The 19,804-nt window shown below is 53.3% G+C and overlaps 7 protein-coding genes across 7 annotated transcripts; 4 read left to right on the top strand and 3 right to left on the bottom strand.

Annotated features, from left to right (window-relative positions):
- Positions 1–1,877: 1,877 nt before the first annotated feature.
- Positions 1,878–3,797, top strand: BU24DRAFT_122123 (uncharacterized protein). Its single transcript, XM_033520907.1, has 2 exons — positions 1,878–2,173; positions 2,236–3,797. Exon 2 carries the CDS (start codon positions 2,289–2,291, stop codon positions 3,669–3,671), a length of 1,383 nt encoding a protein of 460 aa, XP_033387903.1. The 5' UTR covers positions 1,878–2,173; positions 2,236–2,288; the 3' UTR covers positions 3,672–3,797.
- A 1,599-nt stretch (positions 3,798–5,396) lies between these two features.
- On the bottom strand, positions 5,397–8,474 carry BU24DRAFT_122098 (uncharacterized protein). Its single transcript, XM_033520906.1, has 2 exons — positions 6,980–8,474; positions 5,397–6,451 (listed from the first exon to the last, which is right to left on the bottom strand). Exons 1-2 carry the CDS (start codon positions 8,061–8,063, stop codon positions 5,889–5,891), a joined length of 1,647 nt encoding a protein of 548 aa, XP_033387902.1. The 5' UTR covers positions 8,064–8,474; the 3' UTR covers positions 5,397–5,888.
- A 2,214-nt stretch (positions 8,475–10,688) lies between these two features.
- Positions 10,689–12,242, top strand: BU24DRAFT_459224 (N-acyl-phosphatidylethanolamine-hydrolyzing phospholipase D; the record flags this gene model as incomplete). Its single annotated transcript, XM_033531708.1, has 3 exons — positions 10,689–10,885; positions 11,065–11,775; positions 11,834–12,242. The coding sequence occupies 3 exons, from the start codon at positions 10,689–10,691 to the stop codon at positions 12,240–12,242; spliced, it is 1,317 nt and encodes a 438-aa protein (XP_033387901.1).
- Positions 12,243–12,380: 138 nt separating this feature from the next.
- Positions 12,381–14,518, bottom strand: BU24DRAFT_419158 (NAD(P)-binding protein). Its single transcript, XM_033527151.1, has 6 exons — positions 14,388–14,518; positions 13,962–14,022; positions 13,782–13,893; positions 12,971–13,713; positions 12,752–12,883; positions 12,381–12,677 (listed from the first exon to the last, which is right to left on the bottom strand). Exons 1-6 carry the CDS (start codon positions 14,480–14,482, stop codon positions 12,525–12,527), a joined length of 1,296 nt encoding a protein of 431 aa, XP_033387900.1. The 5' UTR covers positions 14,483–14,518; the 3' UTR covers positions 12,381–12,524.
- A 256-nt stretch (positions 14,519–14,774) lies between these two features.
- Positions 14,775–15,737, top strand: BU24DRAFT_489494 (40S ribosomal protein-like protein S14). Its single transcript, XM_033533647.1, has 4 exons — positions 14,775–14,812; positions 14,871–14,958; positions 15,015–15,153; positions 15,209–15,737. The coding sequence occupies exons 1-4, from the start codon at positions 14,796–14,798 to the stop codon at positions 15,418–15,420; spliced, it is 456 nt and encodes a 151-aa protein (XP_033387899.1). The 5' UTR covers positions 14,775–14,795; the 3' UTR covers positions 15,421–15,737.
- A 1-nt stretch (position 15,738) lies between these two features.
- Positions 15,739–16,936, bottom strand: BU24DRAFT_439640 (Metallo-dependent phosphatase; the record flags this gene model as incomplete). The annotated part of the gene is made up of 2 exons (XM_033530321.1): positions 15,739–16,775; positions 16,807–16,936. The coding sequence occupies 2 exons, from the start codon at positions 16,934–16,936 to the stop codon at positions 15,739–15,741; spliced, it is 1,167 nt and encodes a 388-aa protein (XP_033387898.1).
- Positions 16,937–16,967: 31 nt separating this feature from the next.
- BU24DRAFT_448029 (uncharacterized protein) lies at positions 16,968–19,641 on the top strand. Its single transcript, XM_033530858.1, has 2 exons — positions 16,968–17,520; positions 17,576–19,641. Exons 1-2 carry the CDS (start codon positions 17,457–17,459, stop codon positions 19,477–19,479), a joined length of 1,968 nt encoding a protein of 655 aa, XP_033387897.1. The 5' UTR covers positions 16,968–17,456; the 3' UTR covers positions 19,480–19,641.
- Positions 19,642–19,804: the final 163 nt, after the last annotated feature.

Here is a 19,804-nt window from a genome sequence, read left to right as displayed (position 1 = left end):
GATGATGAATGGCGGTGGTGATGACGATGGGGAGGGAAAGTCGCTGCCTCGTGTTACTCACCACTCCTCAAGGCTCACAGTAACAATTAATGATGATGTATTTCCCGTACCACAGTCTCCAGAGACCAGTCTGTCTGCCTGTCGTCGTTGGCGTGGGTATGTCATGTCGGTCAGTGACTCTTGTGTTTCCCTAGTCCCATCCCCTTACCCCAAACCATCGATAATTAATACTGCACTCTGCACAGTAAGAGCACGCGCACACACGCATACTTAGTTGTTCATATGTGCCATGTACACTCGTACATACTGGATATTCATGTATGTACACACAGATCGAGCTCCAGCCCGAGCCGACGCAACCCTTTGTTACCCACTATCTGCTCACCACTTTCTGTCGTCCTCTTCTGCATGCCAGTGGTCATGTCCCACTGGAGTATTTTTCTTCCATGGAGATGTTCGCTGGTAGGGAATATTCGGGGTTCTGGTGACTAGGGGATCGGCCGGAATCTGGTCTTGGGTTTTTGGTCTTGGTATTTGTAACTCTGTGATGTAGTTGATGTGTGTGTGGATGTAATCTATGCGTATGTAATAAATAACAGTGGATACGGCGGGATGGGTGTAATAATAAACAGTGTGGTGTGGCTCTGGCGCTTCTCCGGCAACCACCGATCCAGTCAGTCAGTCAGTCCCTTTTTTTGAACAAGAAGGAAGGAAGGAACGAGGCAGGTGCGTGTGGGTGGGTGGATGGGCGGCCAGCGGCCAACAGCCAGCGGCCAGCGAAGAGAAAAAGAAGGAACGAACCAGCGAAGCGACGAATCCAGCCAATCAGCCAACGGGACTGGTCCCAACCAAGCGAACGCGACATTCCCCTACCCACACACCCATTCACTCACCCGCTTTACTGCGTGTCCTAGTTAGTACAAGTCGTTACTGCGTAGGTTTTTGCCTCTGAATAAACCCACCTAAACTACTCTAACGTCACTCTCTTACTCACCCAATCCGAATCTAACCCTGTTCTTTCCCTTCCCTGCGCGCGCTCTTTCCCTTCCCTTCCCTTCCCTAACCCTTCCCTTCCTTCCTCGTCTCCTCTCCCATCTCAACCCAACCCGTCTCATCCCTCCTCTCTCTTCTAACTACCCTTCCTCTACCCTTCCCTTCCTCATCTCTCTCTCCTCCTCTTCTCTCTCCCACCTCCTCTCACCACCACCACTCTTCTCCCCTCCCAATTTCATCCAACTCACCACCTTTCCCCACGGTGAACGGTGAAAGACTCTGCAGTCTCCCTGGTGCTCGTCCCCGTCGTCGTCCTCAATCATCAACCAACGTCGCCGTCACAATCACCATCCAGCCGAGCTGCGAATCCCACCACCATTGGGCAGGTCCACCGACTTCGATCGAACAGGTTCCGACTCCCTCGTAACCACAACACACCCCTTCCACCCCCCCCAAAACCCAATCGTCGTCGACCCGTCTGTACATCCATCTGCCTTGCTCATATACTCTCCTCCTCGATCGCGGGCATTTCATTTCCGGAGTTGCACACCTTGCATTATACGTTTTAAAAGCTTTTTCGAGGGTTTCGATTTGCGAGCGTTGATTGCCCTTCCCTACCCATCCAACCAGACCCTACCCTGGTTCGGCTCTCGGCTTCCTTCTCTCCTGTGCGACTGACAACATCATTTCCCGACGCATTCCCAACCTTGCTCCAGCAAACATATTCCTTCCACTTACTTCATCGCCGTCGTCGAGAAACGTTGCCCTTCGCCGTCGCCACGAAAATCCAAAAAGTCGCCCATCGACTACATCCACGCGATCTATTCACTTAGACATCGCCAAAAGACACCCGATCATCGTCGTGGCCACCCTTCCATCCACGACCTCATCGCCTGTCTTCATTCCTCATCGTCCTGTTCGAGCCTCGTCCTAGACGCAGAGAGTCTCTTTTACTTTTCACGATCGATCCACGCATTTTCCTCCAAGCCTCTTTTTCTACGACCTCATCTTTCTTCCGATTGTTTGCTTGGATTCATACCAACAACCAATCTTGTTTCCCGACCAAAACAAAAATACATACGCATTCTTGTTCGTGCATGATCGACATTGTTTGAAGCGTCGGTAGGGAATTCGCAGAGCCTACGCTCGAAAACCAACCGCGGCGGGAACTGAAGAAATTGTACGTGTGGACTCCCGGGTCGCGTCTCTTTGCCTGCCACAATACTAACAGATACTCATCAGGGTCGTCACGCACACCGATTTCTTTCGTTTCTTTATCTCCGGCCTCTTCCATCATGCCGTCCTTCTACCCCAGGCACAGCGCCAACAGGCAGTTGCCCCTTACACCTCCCGAGTTCGTGCCAAGCTACCAGACTGGCTGCGGAGGAATGCCCTACCAGCAGAATGCATTCTCCGCCCAGCCAGCCATTCGACCTCAGGATGATGGTTATGACTACGCCGAGCGTTACCAACAGCTCGCCATGGCCATGCCGCCAATGTACCCCCAGGCCGGTACCTACTTGAGCAACCCTCCCCCGACTCTGCCACCAGCGAGCTCGTTCTACGAGTCTGTGGCCCAGACCATTCTGCCTCCGATGCGCATGCAGCATGGCCACGCGATGGGTGGAGCCGCGATGCAACAGCAGCAACGCATGCACGACTTCAGCACTCGCCCTGCACAGCAGCCCAAGGAAGAGAAGCCAGTGGGTGGCGTGTCTGCAAAGTTGGACTACGACATGGATGTCATGACCGACTTCGTGGTCGAGATGGCCATGCAGGTCATCGTGCCTGGCCGTACGATCCCGCCGCAGTCGTTCCGCAAATGGGTACACCAGGTTCTATGCGCGACGCGCTTGCCCTCGGCCACCATCTTGCTAAGCATGTTCTACTTGGCACACCGAATGCCCATGTTGGGTTCTCAGCCCAAGTCGGATAGCCAGGTGTACCGCCTGCTCACCATCTCTTTGGTTCTGGGCAGCAAGTTTTTGGATGATAACACCTTCATCAACCGTTCCTGGGCAGACGTTAGTGGCATTCCCGTCACCGACCTGAACAAGTTGGAGACCGAGTGGCTCGTGGCCATCGAGTTCAAGTTGCACCGCGACCCTAGCGAGACCCAGGGATGGCAGTCGTGGTCAGACCACTGGCAGGAGTACCAGGCCCATGCCGCCGCGCGCTCCAACAGGTCCAGCAAGTTGAGCCCCATCGATACCTCGATGCATCGCCGCTCGATGAACAATGGCAACAACAACATCAACAAGCCGCTGCCTCCTCTGCCCATGCAGCAGAACTTCAGCGCGCCGCCACCCTACGAGTTCACTCCCAAGTCGGCACAGTCGCCATACGGCAACCCCGGGTTCAGCCAGTATGACCCCTGGCGAGCAGCCAGCGAGCATTCCCCGTCCTCTGCCCCCACGACTGGCCCGACCACGCCAGAATATTATGGCGCCCATGGACCTTGGACTTCCAACGAAGGCTACTCTCGCCGAACCATGTTCTTCCCGCCTAGCCAGCCACAGCAACACGCGTCGAACTACAACCCACCTGCGTATGGTTCTCAGTATCACACGCCTCCGTGGAACCACCACGGTTTGAACTGCGGCTGCATGTACTGTGCACAGAGGCACCCCCCATATTTCATGGCTCCTGGATTCGGTCCTCAGGCTGTCGCTGTCTAAAGCTGTAATTGCACCGAGCGCACGCGCCCCGTTCTGATCGACCACATACTGTCCGATGCTTCAGAGCACGCAACCTAGGCCATATCCATCACCTTTCCCTTTGTAACGACTACCTTCTCTGCGATACATATTTGAACCCCATTCGAATTTGCGTCTCACATTTGTCTAAAAGTTTCTGTTTACTACATTTTGTTACGATTTTCCCCTTCTTCCTCCGATATCCATGCTTAGGGTCTTCGAACATCCACCCCTTAGGCGCACCATAGGATCGTTCGATGATCTTGGCGGTCGCCGAACCACCACGGAGATGTCGCGACCAAAGCGTTATCCGGATTTCCACCGCGAGGCCACACGACGAGCCGTTGCCGTATAAAAAAGTTGCTTTCTCGCCCAACAAAATTGTCGAGTTCGAGCGCCAGCGTGGTATCCTTTTTTTCTGTCGCTATTTCGAACGCATATTGGCGCCTCTCCGGATCTGACGAAAAAGCACGCGGCTTGCGGCCATATTGCATGATAGATTTCATTTTCCTTCTATTCTTGGACCCGGACGTTATTGTTTTGTTCACTCTCGTCTTAGACATTGGGATCCACGGTTTCCTGCGAATACTTTAAAGCGACTTGCGGGTTTTAGGCGTTTTTCTTGCTTTGTCGATTGTTGGTGTTGGTCTTTGCACCGCACACATGATGCACTCTTCTGTTCTTCGTTTTGATTCAACCACCCCGGTTACGCATATACCTCAGGTTGTGTTCGGAGGGATGTTTTCTCTATTTTTGCTTCATGATGCTCTTAAGTTGTTTCCTCGCATTGCGCTGAAAGATTGGATTCGGCGGGGTTTTTGTGCCGGTTTAATGTTTCTTCATTCTCGGTTCAGGTCCATGTTGTTATGGGTCTGGCTTTTTACCATGGTTTCTTTATTTGTACCTTCTACCTCAAGAGAGACATTCACGTAGCGGTCACGAGGAGGTGTCGCCGGCGCACGCTGACATAGTCGAAAGACAGCAGCCTGGCATCGAGTTGGTGGTCTCTCTTCTTATTGTCTTTCCTTCTTTCCTACTCTTACACTGCTACACTGGGTTCACGACTTTATTCCCCCCAACCTTTTGATCAAAGGCTTTCATTGCGGTCCCTATATCCCCCCTACACGTTTGATTGTAGCCGGGCTTGTAATTAATGGGTTCATCATCATCATCACCATCACATTGACACAACACAAACAAACAAACAAACATCATATTATACCATATCAAAAAATGACGGGGGCATTATTCGCAATACCACACATGAGCACAATAACAATACATTCTTGACACATAACATCCATGATTTTGCAACTTCGGACCACCCTTGTGATTGTTCAACTCTTTGTATGTTTGGTACGGGTGAGTACTAAGTTGCTCTTACCTTCGTGAGACTGTCATGCTTTCAGCTGTACATGGTATCTCGACGGTGGTGTGGCACCACTACCACACACCGTGCTAAGATATCAACAGGATAACAACGAGGCTAATCCAGAGATTCACGCGTGACGAGGGACGGTACAATGGTTAGCATAAGATCAAGCAGTATCCATTCATGTATATGTTATGTCAACGACAACGACGATTGTGTGGATTATCTCCTCCAGAGGAGAGAGAGAGAGGAGAGATGAGATAAGACTTCGAAGAACCACAGAACAGTAATAACGAATGATAGATCATCACGGACATGGTTCTTGTTTTGTTCATGGGCACACGCGAAACTGCGAATATTTCCATTCTTGCCTATCCTATACTGCACTAAACTCCGCAAGACATCCGTATGTGATGTGGCGGTGTTTGTCGTATCCCAAACTTATCCATGCCGTAACATGACCGACTAACTATTCAGACGCAACCAGCACCGTCTTTCGGTGACAGCTACTCCTGTCCTGTATGCTCTTTCTTCTTCCTATTACTGTTGGCGGCGGAAAACAAGAACGAAAACAAAACGAAACATACTAGATGACAAAAGGGAACGATGCAGAGCCATGCCAGGAGAAAATGCAAGACGAAACAACCCGAAACACCAAAACCAAAACACCAAAATCCAAGACCAAGACCCAGATAAGCGTGTCAAAGCCAAGGGGGAAAAGAAATCGCCTCATCTCGTCACCGAGGAACTTGTTGTTCTTTCCCGTCCATGGGAGATCTCATCAGCCTCTCTCTCTCTCTCTCTCTCTCTCTCTCTCTCGCTCTTAGTTACCTGCGGGCGCCCTCGACAAACTTTGAGCCACCAGCACCAAGCCTAGGAGCAGGAGGAGGCGGCGGATCATCGAGATTGATGGGCTTAGGAGGAGGCGGCCGTGGAGCTTGGATAGTACCGGGAGCCGGATCGGCAGCGGGGGGAGGAGCAGGCTGCCTGGCGGGAGCACGGCTGCTGCCGTCGGGGTTGGTAGCACCCTTGATAGCGCCGCTGCGAGAGAGACCCGAGGCTGGAGCGGCCTCGACGGGAGCAGGGCTGCTACCGCCGGGGCTGGTAGCACCCTTGATAGCGCCGCTGCGCGAGAGACCCGAGGCGCCCTGACGAACAGAGCTGGCGCCGGAAGGATTCTTGCCTTTGATGGCACCCTTGCGTCCCAGGGGATCGCGAGCGGCGAGATCGTCACCGGCAAGAATCGGGGGTTTGGCAGCGGGGACGGGCCGGGGAGCTTGGAGAGGAGGAGCCTCGGCGGGGATGGGGTTAAGAGGGAGGCCTTGTCCGGGTCCTTTGCCCGGGGGCGTGACGCGCGGCTTGCGGCTCAGATCCGCTCCACCTTCACCACCTAGAGTCACATCGTCAGCGGGGGTTGGCTTGGGAGGGACAGGAGGAGGGAGAGGAGGAGGTGGTCCGGGTGAGATGAAGGGTTGGGGAGGAGCGGGGGCAGCGGGGGCTTGGGCTTGATTAGGCCTTGGAGGAACGGGAGGGGGGAGAGGAGGTGGTGGACCGGGTGTAACGAAGGGCTTAGGTGTGTTGAGAGGAGGAGGAGGGCCGGGGAAGGGCCTGGGAGGAAGAGGAGGAGGGAGAGGAGGAGGTGGACCAGGTGAGATGAAGGGTTTAGGAGGAGGAGGAGGAGGAGGAGGAGGAGCGGGGGCAGCGGGGGCGGGAGCTTGAGGAGTAGGCCTTGGAGGAACGGGAGGGGGGAGAGGAGGTGGTGGACCGGGTGTAACGAAGGGCTTAGGTGTGTTGAGAGGAGGAGGAGGACCGGGGAAGGGCTTGGGAGGAAGAGGAGGAGGGAGAGCAGGGGGTGGACCAGGTGAGATGAAGGGTTTTGGTGGAGTAGGGGGAGCAGGAGGAGCGGGTGGTTTCGTACCTGGCCTGGGAGGAAGAGGAGGAGGACCGCCCTTGGAGCCACCACCACGGACAGCACGGCGTTGCTGAGGACGTGGAGGAGCAGCAGCAGCAACGACAGGAGGAACATCAGCAGGAGAAGAAGAAGAAGCAGCGGGAGCAGCAGCGGGAGGATCAGCGGGAGGAGCGGGAGCAGCGGGAGCAGCAGCGGGAGCAGCAGCGGGAGCAGGAGGAGGAGCCGGAGCGGGAGCAGGGGGCAAAGAAGCCTCTGGGTCGAGGGGCTCCTCTTCTGCGGGAGGCAATGTCTTATCGTCGTTGAGTCCGCCTGCAACGGCGGGAGTTGGAGTTCGCGAGGCAGTGGGCTCCTCTTCCACAGGAGGTACTGTGTCGCCGAGACCGCTTTTGAGGGCAGACGCGGGGCAAGGAGCAGGGGCGGCGGCAGAAGTCTTTGGGTCGAGTGGCTCGCCCTCTGCGGGAGGCGATATCTCGCCGGGTTCGCCTGCGAGGGCAGGTGCTGGAGCAGGAGCAGGGGCGGCCGCAGAAGTCTTTGGGTCGAGGGGCTGGGCTTCTACCGGTTCTTCTGCCGGATCGATCTTCTTGGGTGGAAGCGCTGAGTCGTCAGGTCCGCCTGCAACAGCGGGATCGGCGACAGGAGCTGCAGTTCCTGAGGTGGCGGGCACGCCTGCTGCGGGAGACAACGGGTCTTTAAGCTCAACTGCGAGGTCAGACGCCGGGGCAGGGGCCACGGAAGTCTCTGGATCGAGGGGAGGCAATGTCTTGTCGTCGTCGAGTCCGCCTGCAACAGCGGGAGTTGGAGCTTGTGAGGCAGTGGGCTCCTCTTCCACAGGGGGAGGCGATGCGTCGTCGAGCCCGCTTGCAATAGCGGGATCCGCTGGAGCAGAGGCGCAAGGAGCAGGAGCAGGAGCAGGAGCAGCATCAGGGACAGGAACAGGGACGGGAGCGGGAGCGGGCGCGGGAGCTAGAGCAGGATCACGACCAGGTGGAGAGGCGTCGGTATCGGATTGAGTTGTTTCCTTCCTACCCACTGGCGCTGCCAAGGTGGTGGTTACGAAGAGGGCCAGGAGGGTGGCCTGGAGGAACCTCATATTGGATCTGTTGTGGGAGACCCAAGAAAGTACGAACTATTTGATGAATTGGGTGGCTTGTTTGTTGTTGTGCTTGCTTGCAAGACTATTATCGTTTGATGTTAATTCAACATAGGCAAAGAACGTTGATATTAGCGTGCGAGGAATGAATGTAATGGAATGTGAATAGAGAAATGATTGAATGATAGTGATGATGTTCTACCAGAGTGGGATCTTGCACCTCTTTTATGTAGCTTTCGTACAGGTACGGTAATTGACTAGCATTACTATCTCCACAACATCGTTGCACGCACATACATGACGGCTTTGATGTCGGGGATTGAAATGAGGTATGAGATGTATTAGTCGAAGTAGATCTCTTTGTCTAGAAAGGGAACGAGTTCGACATATCGCTATCACATTCTGCGGCAGTGTGTGGCAGATTTGACATATCTTCGTCACATGGAGGTTGGTCCGGAACCGTCTTCTAGCGGCGATCCAGAGCGGGAGCGGGAACAAGAAGGATGAACAAGAAGACTGGGTCGTGGGGATGAATATCAAGGCCCCAGACTTGATTGATGCCGAAAATATCGAACGATGGGATAGATTTAGGATAGACGTGTCCGGATAGGGGTGCACGCAAAAGAAGCGACATGGAGGAGTCTGAATCACAGACCGTCAATGTTAAAACGTGATCGACAAATGTCAGGGTGACGGATGATTCTGGCTCTAATGGTGCCTGCTTTGGAATGGAAATAAGCAAAGCGATCGCTGGTTCTTCTCTCTGCGGCTCGTCGTGTAATTGAGTTTGAAAACGGATCATTGGACCAAAAGTGCTTTGCCTATGTGCATGTCAATTAACATCATAACCTGCGAACTTTGGGATAATGAAATGACAAGCAAACGGCAAGAACAAGACTTCGAAGAAAATCTGGAGTATCGATGCGGAAATCGAAGGCTTGAAACGTTTCAGGATACTTCTTATTCTCCTCCTCCGAATGTCGCGACAGGGGGGTTGGTCCGTAGAGAACTTCTCCGATGCCCTAGTGTGTATCAACGGCAGACGTGCATGCGGCGGGAACTTCATAGGCGAGTTTTTGACATGAAATGTGCCGGATCCCGTTGGATGGGTACCTGTGTTTTTCTATTTAAATATTGTCGCCCACATCTTGATTGGACGCCGAGATACAGATGTCGACTGGTCATGTCTATAGCTCTTGTAGATGCGCCCCTACACTGAAGCGGCGTAGAAGTGGAGAAGCTGTAGATGTAGACTTCGTGGTGATTGCACTTCCATTGATGGAAATAGCAGCAATAACAGCAAGGCACACGATTCAACTTCGACACTAAAGCATATGGATGTATTGGAATAATGGTATCGACACTGATTGACGAGAGGTGAGGTGGTAGGTGGTTGGTGGTCGGAGTCGGGAAGTTAGTAATGCCGATGGGATTTGTTGGATTCGGGGCTAGACCTTTCTGGGATTGGAAGGCTCGAACGGCGTGAATGGCGTGGCAGGGCTGGAAGGTTATGAGGAATCATGATTAGGAGGCTGGCACCGGTACGTTAAATGTAAATTGTTTATGGATGGATATGCAAGTTGCAAGATTGCACGGTAATCACGCCTATTCCTTCATGATAATTTTCCCTCAAACAAAGCCACCGCGTTAGAGAGATGGTACAGTACGTACGCGTGGTATTTGGTCGCTTTGCCAAACGTTATCAAGTGTATGATGCGTCGACCTTCTTAGCAGCTTACTTGTAACCTACCTAGAACACTTTGGATTCGTATAGTCTTTAACTATGAGTAGGTAGTCAATCACTCTGGGGGGTAATCATAAGCCATGGGACGAGGGTTCGTCCGTCCGTTCGCTCTTCTCGCCCTCAACTCATAGGCCAGCGGGCCCACTTTCTTAATTATATCCGTCGACGTTAGAATTTAATGTACACGTCGATTTCTTCAAAATATACCCTCCAATTGCATCCATTGTCCGATAAGTTGTCTCCTCTGCTGCCATTTTGATCGGGAGGCGTCTATCGGGTCCTCGCATTCGCTTGCTTACTCGTGGGTCTTGTGCGAGAACGCGCGCAGAGTAGCGGACATAGGGCGAAATATCCGAGCTGGCCCATCAACATCTCACCTTTTTTTTTCGTCCATCGTCTCAATTGGCAGGCAATAAGCTACAGGGTGAGCGTGACATTGCGCGTGGTGCACGGGGGCTGTGTATCTGCATTGAATCTTCCTCGCATTCATTGGAGTTTCTTGGGCTTGATAAAGAGCTGCTGACGTCGTCGGCATGGCTCTTCTCTCTCCGCTTCCACCTTCAATTCCGCTTCCTCATAATCTCACTCGATTTCAACAGATAGCTCAGTGCATGTCACCAGGCTTGCGACGTTGCGCTCACTCCCACTTACGCCCAAACACTTTGCATTCATCATCGGTTCGAGCATATTCATCTTCCTCAGTACTAGAGAGAGCGCACCGCCGTTCGGCGAGTTGTTGTTCTTCTTCGAAAGTGTACACACATAATCCTACAATCCAACGCCAACGACAACAACGGCCAATCTTCTTCACCTCCTCCTATACCCATAATCCTTCCCAGCCTTTCTCCCCATTCTCAACTACAGCCAAAAAGTACATCAAAATGTCCTCCGCCTCAAAGATAGGCGTCGGTTCTGCGACCCTCTACGCCATCGCCAGCATGGCGCCATCGCTCACATACTCCCAGCCCGAGGAGGCGGAGAACAAGACGCATCACCTGAAGAACGGGAAGGGCTTTGTGAATCCGTGGGATAGCTTTAGAGATTTCACGCCGATTTCGATCATGAAAGCTATGGTTTGGTACGTATTCCTTCCATCTGTTCTGTGCCTCATAAATACGTAGACACGTGACGGATTTTGTAAGAAGTCCTGAACGAGGAAGAGATATATCAAAACCTGTATGGATGACAGAATTGCATGGAAAGCTACTAGGTTGCGAAGACAGGGGCCAGAATAGCACATGCTAATTGTTTTCACAGGAGAAAACTATCTGGCCAGAGCAATACTCCAGACACGACACCACCAACCGTCCCCATCGTCAAGCCCAACTTCCTTCCCTCTCGTGAAACTGCTCACCTTCGCGCAACCTGGCTCGGTCACGCATGCTACTACGTTGAATTCCCAGGCCGCAACGGCCTCCGCGTGCTCTTCGACCCAGTCTTCGAAGACTGCTGCGCGCCGATCAATCTCCCCAACCTGAAGCGCTACACGCCGCCGCCATGCGAGATCGAGGAACTTCCCGTCGTCGACGCCGTCGTCATCTCGCACAACCACTACGACCACCTGAGCTACCCGACCATCAACCGCATCAAGGAGAAGTTCCCCAACGCGCATTTCTTCGCCCCGCTCGGCAACAAGAAGTGGTTCGTCGACACCGCCAAGGTGGCTCCCGAGAAAGTGACCGAGCTCGACTGGTGGGAGGCCAGGGACCTGGAACTCCAGGTCGTGAAGTCAATCGCGAACGAGGAGCAAGTCGCGCGTGTCTCGGTATCAGAATCATCCGACGGCGCTGCTGCTCCCGCTGCCGTAGCTCCAGCACCACCAGCAGGAGAGAAAGAAGACATCATCAAAGCCACCATCAGCGCCCTCCCCTGCCAACACGTCTCGGCAAGGACTCCCTTCGATAAATGTAGGACGCTCTGGGCTAGCTGGAGCGTGGAGTCCGGCGGCGCGAAGGTCTATTTCGCCGGGTACGTTCCCCCCTCCCCCCTTTACACCCTTCTTCAAATTCTAACACACACCCAACAGAGACACAGGCTACCGCTCCGTCCCGCAAGTCCCCGCCGGAGAAGACGACTACTCCCCCAAGTACGCACACCTGCCCACGTGCCCGGCCTTCCAGGAGATCGGCCAGCACCGCGGGCCCTTCGACCTGGGCCTCATCCCTATCGGCGCCTACGCGCCCCGCTTCATCATGTCGCCCATGCACGCGAACCCCAAGGATGCGGTCAACATTTTCCGCGACACGCGGTGCGAGAAGGCGTTGGGCATGCACTGGGGCACGTGGGTGCTTACCGAGGAGGATGTGTTGGAGCCGCCGAGGTTGTTGAAGGAGGCGTTGAAGTGGAAGGGGCTGGAGGAGACGGGGGTGTTTGATGTTGTGGATATTGGGGAGAGTAGGGAGTTCAAGAGGGGGGAGGGCAAGGAGGAGAAGTGATGTGCGATGTATTGCATAGTGTACTCAATTTCTTGCATGTAGGTAGACTTTAGACGGAGACGCTTTTTTCAACGAACCAGGGGAACATACACGAATCCACTCAAAAGACGCCAGCGAATACCAATTCAACTTCAATAATCATCACAATCTGTCTCTATATCCAAAGTATATACAGTTCCCTGCTGCTGCCAATAAATAGGTACATTTCCTCCACTCTTTCCGCAGCTGGGCGGTGTTGCTAAGGCGGATTATTCGACTAAATTATAATTGTATATGTTTAAATTATTCATCTTTCGTCTTCTCCAAAATCGTCTTAATCATCTCGTTGCCCAACCTCGTCGCCTCGGGAAACCGGGGCGCGAAGTACTCCTGTATCTTCTCGAACTTCTCGCGGTAGCCGTCGAAGTGGCCGAGGCTTACTCTTGAGCTCCAGTCCTGAAGATCATTGTGAGTAAATTTTGCTTAAAATAAAGAGCGTCTTCGGAACGGAAGGGGAGGGGGCAACTTACCCTAGCAGCGAATGTGAACTCGAGGTCGTCGGCGCGGAACGTGTTGTCGTCGATTGCAGTGTCAATGGCCTCTTCAAGGAGTTCTTCGTGTCGGAAGAGGTATTCTGTTATACCTAGCCACATGCGGAAGAGCTGCACATTATCAATGTTAACGAATGCGTGACATGTTCCAAACTTTTTGATAGTGCTGGATAGGGGAGAGGGAGGCTAGATACGTACGGGTGTTGAGCAGATCATATGTTCATAAGGCACTGTGCCCAATTTCCACCAGCAATCGACGATGGCGAGAAGGCTGAGGTGGTTGTTCTTCAATCGCTTCTCTGGCAAGACGCCCAGACTGAATTGATCTAGAAGTTCGTCGCGTAAGAGGAGTTCCTTTCCCTCGTAGCCGCCAAATACGGCCTTCCTTGCTGTGTGGACACGCTCCCGTAGCTCCTCTTTATGTCCCGCGAGCATGAGCTTGTATAACTCTGTCACGCTCTCTGCGTATTGCTTTATCTGTACTTGCGCCGCTGGGTTGAGGATGGCGAGTCCAGCGTATACGTGCCACTTATTCGCGTAGATACGGAGGGTGATGTTAATCTTCACGTTCTCGATCCCGCCAACGTAGCGTTGAGACTCCCAAGGGAATTGATTGTTCGCACTCCATGCCGTGCCCATGGACAAGAAAGCGGCATGAGTGACGGCTTGTGTGTCGGCGGTGATTCTGTCGTGCTCCTGGTACGTGAGGTGGACGACTTTGGACTCGAGACAGGAGAGCACACGCTCGACAAACGCGAAGGCCTCGTCTGTTGCGCGGTGTTTGATGAGGACCAAAGGCTGCCCTTTCGGGTGGACACCAGGACCATGGAGGGAGTGGCACGAGACAATGTTAACATCCTTTGGAAGATGCTTCTCAAAGGCGGCGATTTCAGGGGCTTTGCAGGAAGTTTGTCCACCAACAATAGCACCCATCTTGGTGGCTAGTCATCGCACGAATCAGTCATGGGTCACGATCAAGGGTGATGCTTAAATATTCAGGCAGGCATACATGGACCAAAGAGCTTCACAACAGCATCGATGTTCTTAGCCTCGACGCTGTAGATGATGTAGTCGCTGGCACGAGATACGTAGTGACCGCTTGGCATAATTTCAACCTTGGGCTGGTGACAGGCTTAGTTTATTGATTTCTTTTTCATTTGGAGATGATATATACAAGGTGCTACCATACTCTGTCCTTAAACTGTTCTACTAATGCTTCATACTTCTCTGGGATATCGCAGGCATTTACTCTGGGGAGCTACGGTTAGCACGGTACAGGTCGATGGTGTGGTAATGTAATAATCTGTGAGGACAATTGTCAGCTTCAGTCGACCAATAGGTTGAAGAAGTAATAGGAGAATCTCGAAAGCTTTTCAGAGGTGTAATAGTTAAGGTAGCGAGAATTCACATCAGTGACAGCGGCAAGCCCAGGATCCAAAACCAAGACGGCAGTGGAAAGGACTCACGCCATACTCGAGCCAAATGCACTCACGGTCATCATTGCAGTGAGAAGGGAAGGTATGGGAGAAGAGAAGAGTAAAGGACTTACCAAAACATAGATCTACAGCTGGTGTAGTCGAAGCTGCAAAGACGACGCGCCAGGAAGAAAACCTACTTCCAGCCTGCGTCACTCAATCGGCGGGCGTACATGATTCCCATGTCGCCCATGCCGATGATACCGACGCTCTTCGCGTCATCTGTAGTAGCCATTGTCACATACAACCTCCAAGATGATGGAAGGTTGAAGGGATTAGTTGATTGCTGTTTATTATTGTTGTTGTTGATGTTCAGGTCATTATTGTTTGGAAGATGAAGATGGAAGAAGTTCGAGAGGAAAAAAACAGCGGGAGAGGTTTTGGCGCGCCCCGTTGCGCTAGTCATCGGAGAAAAGTTAGTCCGCCACCTTCGCCCACCCGAATTTCGACACCAAATTGCGCCGCCCACAAATCTTTCGTGACGAACTGTTCGACCTCAACTTTCCCACCGACACCACCTCATTAATCCCCCGTCGCACACAGTCAACATGCCTCCCAAGAAGAAGTACGCCTCCAATTATTCGCCTTCAAGATGTACACAAATACTAACAGCTCTTTCAAAGGGTCGAGCGATCCACCCAGGAGAACATCCAACTCGGTCCCCAGGTCCGTGAGGGTGAGCTCGTTTTCGGCGTTGCCAGAATCTTCGCTGTAAGTTTTGGACTGGATAATAGGATTTCGTGCGAGCAATTCTGACAAAATTCCAGTCTTTCAACGACACCTTCGTCCACATCACCGATCTTTCCGGCCGCGAAACCATCTCCCGTGTTACCGGTGGAATGAAGGTCAAGGCTGACCGTGACGAGTCCTCTCCCTACGCCGCTATGTTGGCTGCCCAGGACGTTGGTGCGTAGAGCAATAATCCAAACAACATTTCGACTATAATACTCACATCTCATAGCTGCCCGCTGCAAGGAGCTTGGCATTACTGCCCTCCACGTCAAGATCCGTGCCACTGGTGGAAACGGAACCAAGACCCCCGGCCCCGGTGCCCAGTCTGCTCTCCGTGCTCTTGCCCGTGCCGGTATGCGCATTGGACGTATCGAGGACGTTACCCCCACTCCTTCCGACTCTACCAGGAGAAAGGGTGGTCGCCGTGGTCGCCGTCTCTGAGCGTGTGCGCTCTATTGCTGGATGGTGCTGGTGGAATATACGGTTTTTTATGGCCAATGGGTTTAACGCTTGTTCATGACCCCAAACAAAAATTACGAGGAGAGCGGCGAACGGCTAGTTTACAATAGACTGGTCCTGTACCCTGATCTCCATGTTGAACGGGAGCCTGACTTGGTCAAGGTAGTTCAACAGAACCTTTCTGCGTGAATACTTTTGGCTGCTCGTTGCCCTTGTGCGTGAACTGTATGATGATTGACAAAAATTACACATTACTACTATTACAGTATTTACTTCTCGTCCCAGGCCGTGACAACCAGATCATATCTCGACCACTTGAACGGGATTCCCTAACTTTCCAGTATTGCCATACATCTGCGCAGCATTCACCATGATCGTGCTCGGACCTTGACCTCCCCACACTTTGTCCCATATCAATTCTCTGAGACCTCTATACCCCACTCTAAAAGTATTCCACCACAACCAAGGATTGAGTAGGCCGCGCGACCATTTCGATTGAATAGCCATGCCCTTCTCATACGCCTCATGGCACCGATCCCACCACACAACCTCCTGGCCCGCGCCGAAATGTACATGTCCAAAAACATGTAAGCTCGGCCTGACCCTCCTCACCTCCGACATGAGATGCTCACAACCCATACCAGTCGGCAGCGGCATGTCTCTATGATACTTTGGCGGCGTATGCGTAACCAAAACGTCGATATCCTGAGGCACAGTCTCCGACCATGCATCCCTCCCTCTGGGGTATTGAAACGCATGTACATCCATAGGCCCGCAAGCCGGTATCTGCGGCGCGCCATAGATCACCAACCTCCTATGCCTCTGCCCACCACCATCACCACCCAACAATCTCGTCGTCTCCCCTTCCCCTTCCTCTCCCTCCTCCCTACCCCCCTCCGCTTCAACCTCAATCGTCAGCGTAAGCTTCCGATGCTGTAGATAATGCACCCGCTTCCAATCGACGCCGCCCCTCTGCTGCGCATCCGACAGACTAGGTCGCGTCCGCGGATCGAGATACGTGTCGTGGTTCCCGCTAATCACCACGATCTCCTTATGCGGCAGTCCCGCAAGCCAATCGACCTGTCGCTGTATCTCCGCCACGCTACCGGCGTTCGTCATGTCGCCTGCGTGGATGAGGATGTCGCCGGCAGGGACGTCCTCCGGAATGCGGGTGTGCGTGTCCGATATGCATACTATGCGAATTTTGGGCTCGGTGGGCGTGGGGAGAGAGCGGAGGGAGGAGAGGATGCGGTAGAGGTGGTAGAGGAGGAGCTTCACGGGGGAGTGCAGGAGGAGCTTTAGGAAGGAGGTGCGCTCGAAGGGGTCCGGGGGTGGGCCTGGGGAGGGCTTCAGTAGGCTGGCGAATACCATCGCCGGGGATTCTGCAGGTGTGGAATGTCACACGGCGTGAGGGAGCGGTTTTAAGAAATGTTGGTGATGACGGGATGCGGTGAGTGGCTGTGCACTCGTGTGTGGCGTCGAATGTCTTACATGCCATACGTTGAACCAGACCTCAAACTACCGGTACCTATATGTTGGTCAACCCTGATGGCTAGTACTGTACCAGTTACAAAGGATAAATCTGTTAATATGGAGTATTCGTAGGTTCTACGAAATCTGACAATGACGGGATCCGCCTCGTTCACCGGTATCCCGGTGAGCAAACCGACGATAGCCTTAAGGCATGCGTTGGCGATCATAAAGCCATCAAGGCTGAGCTGCAGTAGGCTGCGTTGTTACCCTGCCTCAATGATGGAGCCTCGCCTAGAGCCTTGAGGCGCTTAAGTATGTGCCGCATCCCTTTTCGATGGTGGCCCAGATCGCTTTTCCTCGCAGATTCCGATACTGTTCTTCACATATCGTATGCGACAGGGTTGTTAGATACAACGAATCGTGAAATCATAGTGTGCTGTCGAATAGCCGATTAAGCCTGGAGCCCGTTTAAATTTTTTTCAATCGAACAGATTTGTAGAAAGAGTTCATTTGAGTGGTTGGATAGTCATTGACTCTTTGTAAACATGGCGGAGTTGGCATTAGGCATAGTATCATTGACCTTTGAGGTCTTCTCAGGATGTGTGCAAGGTAAGTTAGCTGCGCCCATCTGTCGTATCTCAACACATGACTGACTTTTTGACAGGCTACCAACTCATCACCGATGCAAAGCACATGCCCACAGACTGCCAGCATCTTCGAGTCCGCCTAAAGACCGAGCAGTACCGTCTCCTTGATTGGGCCGACGTCGTCAAGCTAGACGAGACAGACGAGAGCCTCCTCGTCAGCAATTCCAGTAAAGGTCTTCTACTCGATGTGCTCGACCAACAGCGAAGGTTACTACGTCAGTTCGGCCGACTGGACGAGAAGTACAAGAAGCTCACGCGGCCGCTCCTCGTTGAATTCGCAGAGGAACATGGGCGGCTGCCGAACCCTCCAGCGTACTCCCCTGAGAGCCCGACTCTGGAGCGTGCAGATACCGATTTTGCACGACGCTTCCCGCAGTCAGAGATCTTGCTCAAGAAGTCTCTAGCCTATGCTGCTAAGGCGTTTGATATCCCTCGTAAGCTCAAATGGGCGTCGTTCGATCGGGTCAAGATGGAGAAACTGGTGTTGCAGTTGTCGACGTTCAACGACTATATGCGTGAGATGCTCAACTCATCGCAGCTCGAGACTCTCGCCATCAAGCAGACACGAACCGAGTTCCAGATTATGCAACTGAACAGCAGCGTCCAGGACCTCGCCCAGATTATCAATTCGACCTTCCTATCGAGGAACACTCGCAGGCAACGAGGGCCGAGCCTTTCGATGAGCCCAGTTCGAGCGATCCTGCAGGCACGCGGACTGGACGACAGCGATGACGACAGAGAATCATACAACCCGGAACTGCAGAGCCTCGCAGCCCTGGCCCAGACCAAAGCACTCAACTCTGCCATCGACGACCCTACCATCTTCACCGACGAATTCACCCACTCCATCAAGATGCCCAACACGGCCTCCGAGATCCGGGCCGTCGAGCTCGACCGTAAACACATCCACATCATCGACGAAGAAGACGAAGATAACGAATTCCAACGCGTCGAAGCCTACTACCAGCGCCCACACGGCAAGAAAACCTCCGTCTGGATCGAATGGAACACCTACGAACCCCCAACCTACCACCACACTGGCCCGGACCCGAAACTCCACGAGCGCGTGAAAGCCCTCGTCGCGCTCCTCCGCGAAAACAACCGCACCAACCAATTCCGCGCACCCCACTGCCTGGGCTACTTCCAAGACCTCGACCCAGACACAGGAGACGACCACTACCGCTTCGGCATCGTCTTCGAGAAGCCCAGCTCCGCGCATCCGTCCACGCGACCGACCTCCCTCCACACCCTCCTCACGACCCCGTCCCCCGCCCTCGAAGTCCCCTCCCTAACCTCCCGCATCGCGCTCATGTGCCTCCTCTCCGAGAACCTCGAGCGCCTGCACGCCGTGAACTGGCTGCACAAGGGCCTCCGGTCCTCCAACATCCTCTTCTTCTCCGACTCCGGCAACGCAGACATCGAATACAACCTCGCATTCATCTCCGGCTTCGACTACTCCCGCCCCGCGCTGTCCGACGACATGACGGAGAAGCCGCCCGAGTCTGCCCGCGAGGACATCTACCGCCACCCTGCGGTCCAAGGGTCGGGTAACCGCGAGGGGGTGGGCGGTAGGAGCTATAGGAAGTCGTTTGATTTGTATGCGCTGGGGGTCATTCTGTTGGAGATTGCGTACTGGAAGCCCATTGATCAGATACTGGGGATTGAGAATTTGAGGGCCGCGAAGCCGAGTGTGACGTACAAGGCGAGGGCGAGGTTGCTGGATGAGAGTGAGGGGTATTTGAGGTGGGTGAACAGTCATCTAGGGGGCAGGGTTGTTGAGGTTGTGAGAGCTTGTCTTGAAGGACCCCAGGCGTTTGGGTTGGTGGAGGGGGATGATGAGAAGTTGGAGGAGGTGGGGGCGAGGTTGCAGAGGGGGTTTTATGAGAAGGTTGTTAGGGTTTTGCAGGGGGTGAGGGTTTGAAGAGTTGGGGAAGGCGTTGTGATGGTGTTTTGGCCTACCTACCCAAGGGGCGCTTGCGAGCTTGCTTTTATATCATCTTGATAGTCATATTTATAGAGGGAGAACATTTCGAACAGAAGTTTCAAGTATACAGGAAAAGGGGAAGCGTTCCAACCTTTGTCCATGAGATCAATTCGTTCCAGTTCATTTCTATCATAAGTGTGAATTTGACCATTGCCTGTCGTCCATCACTGTTCCGTCTCCATCCCATCCATGTGTCCGGCTGTCCGTCTGGCCATCCGTCTCCAGCTCCGCACCGAGGGGGTATGCAAATAGACCATTAAAG

This window comes from Aaosphaeria arxii (genome assembly GCF_010015735.1).
Source record: "Aaosphaeria arxii CBS 175.79 unplaced genomic scaffold BU24scaffold_2, whole genome shotgun sequence".
Classification (NCBI taxonomy): Eukaryota; Fungi; Ascomycota; class Dothideomycetes; order Pleosporales; genus Aaosphaeria; species Aaosphaeria arxii.
This window is presented reverse-complemented; position numbering and strand designations above follow the sequence as displayed.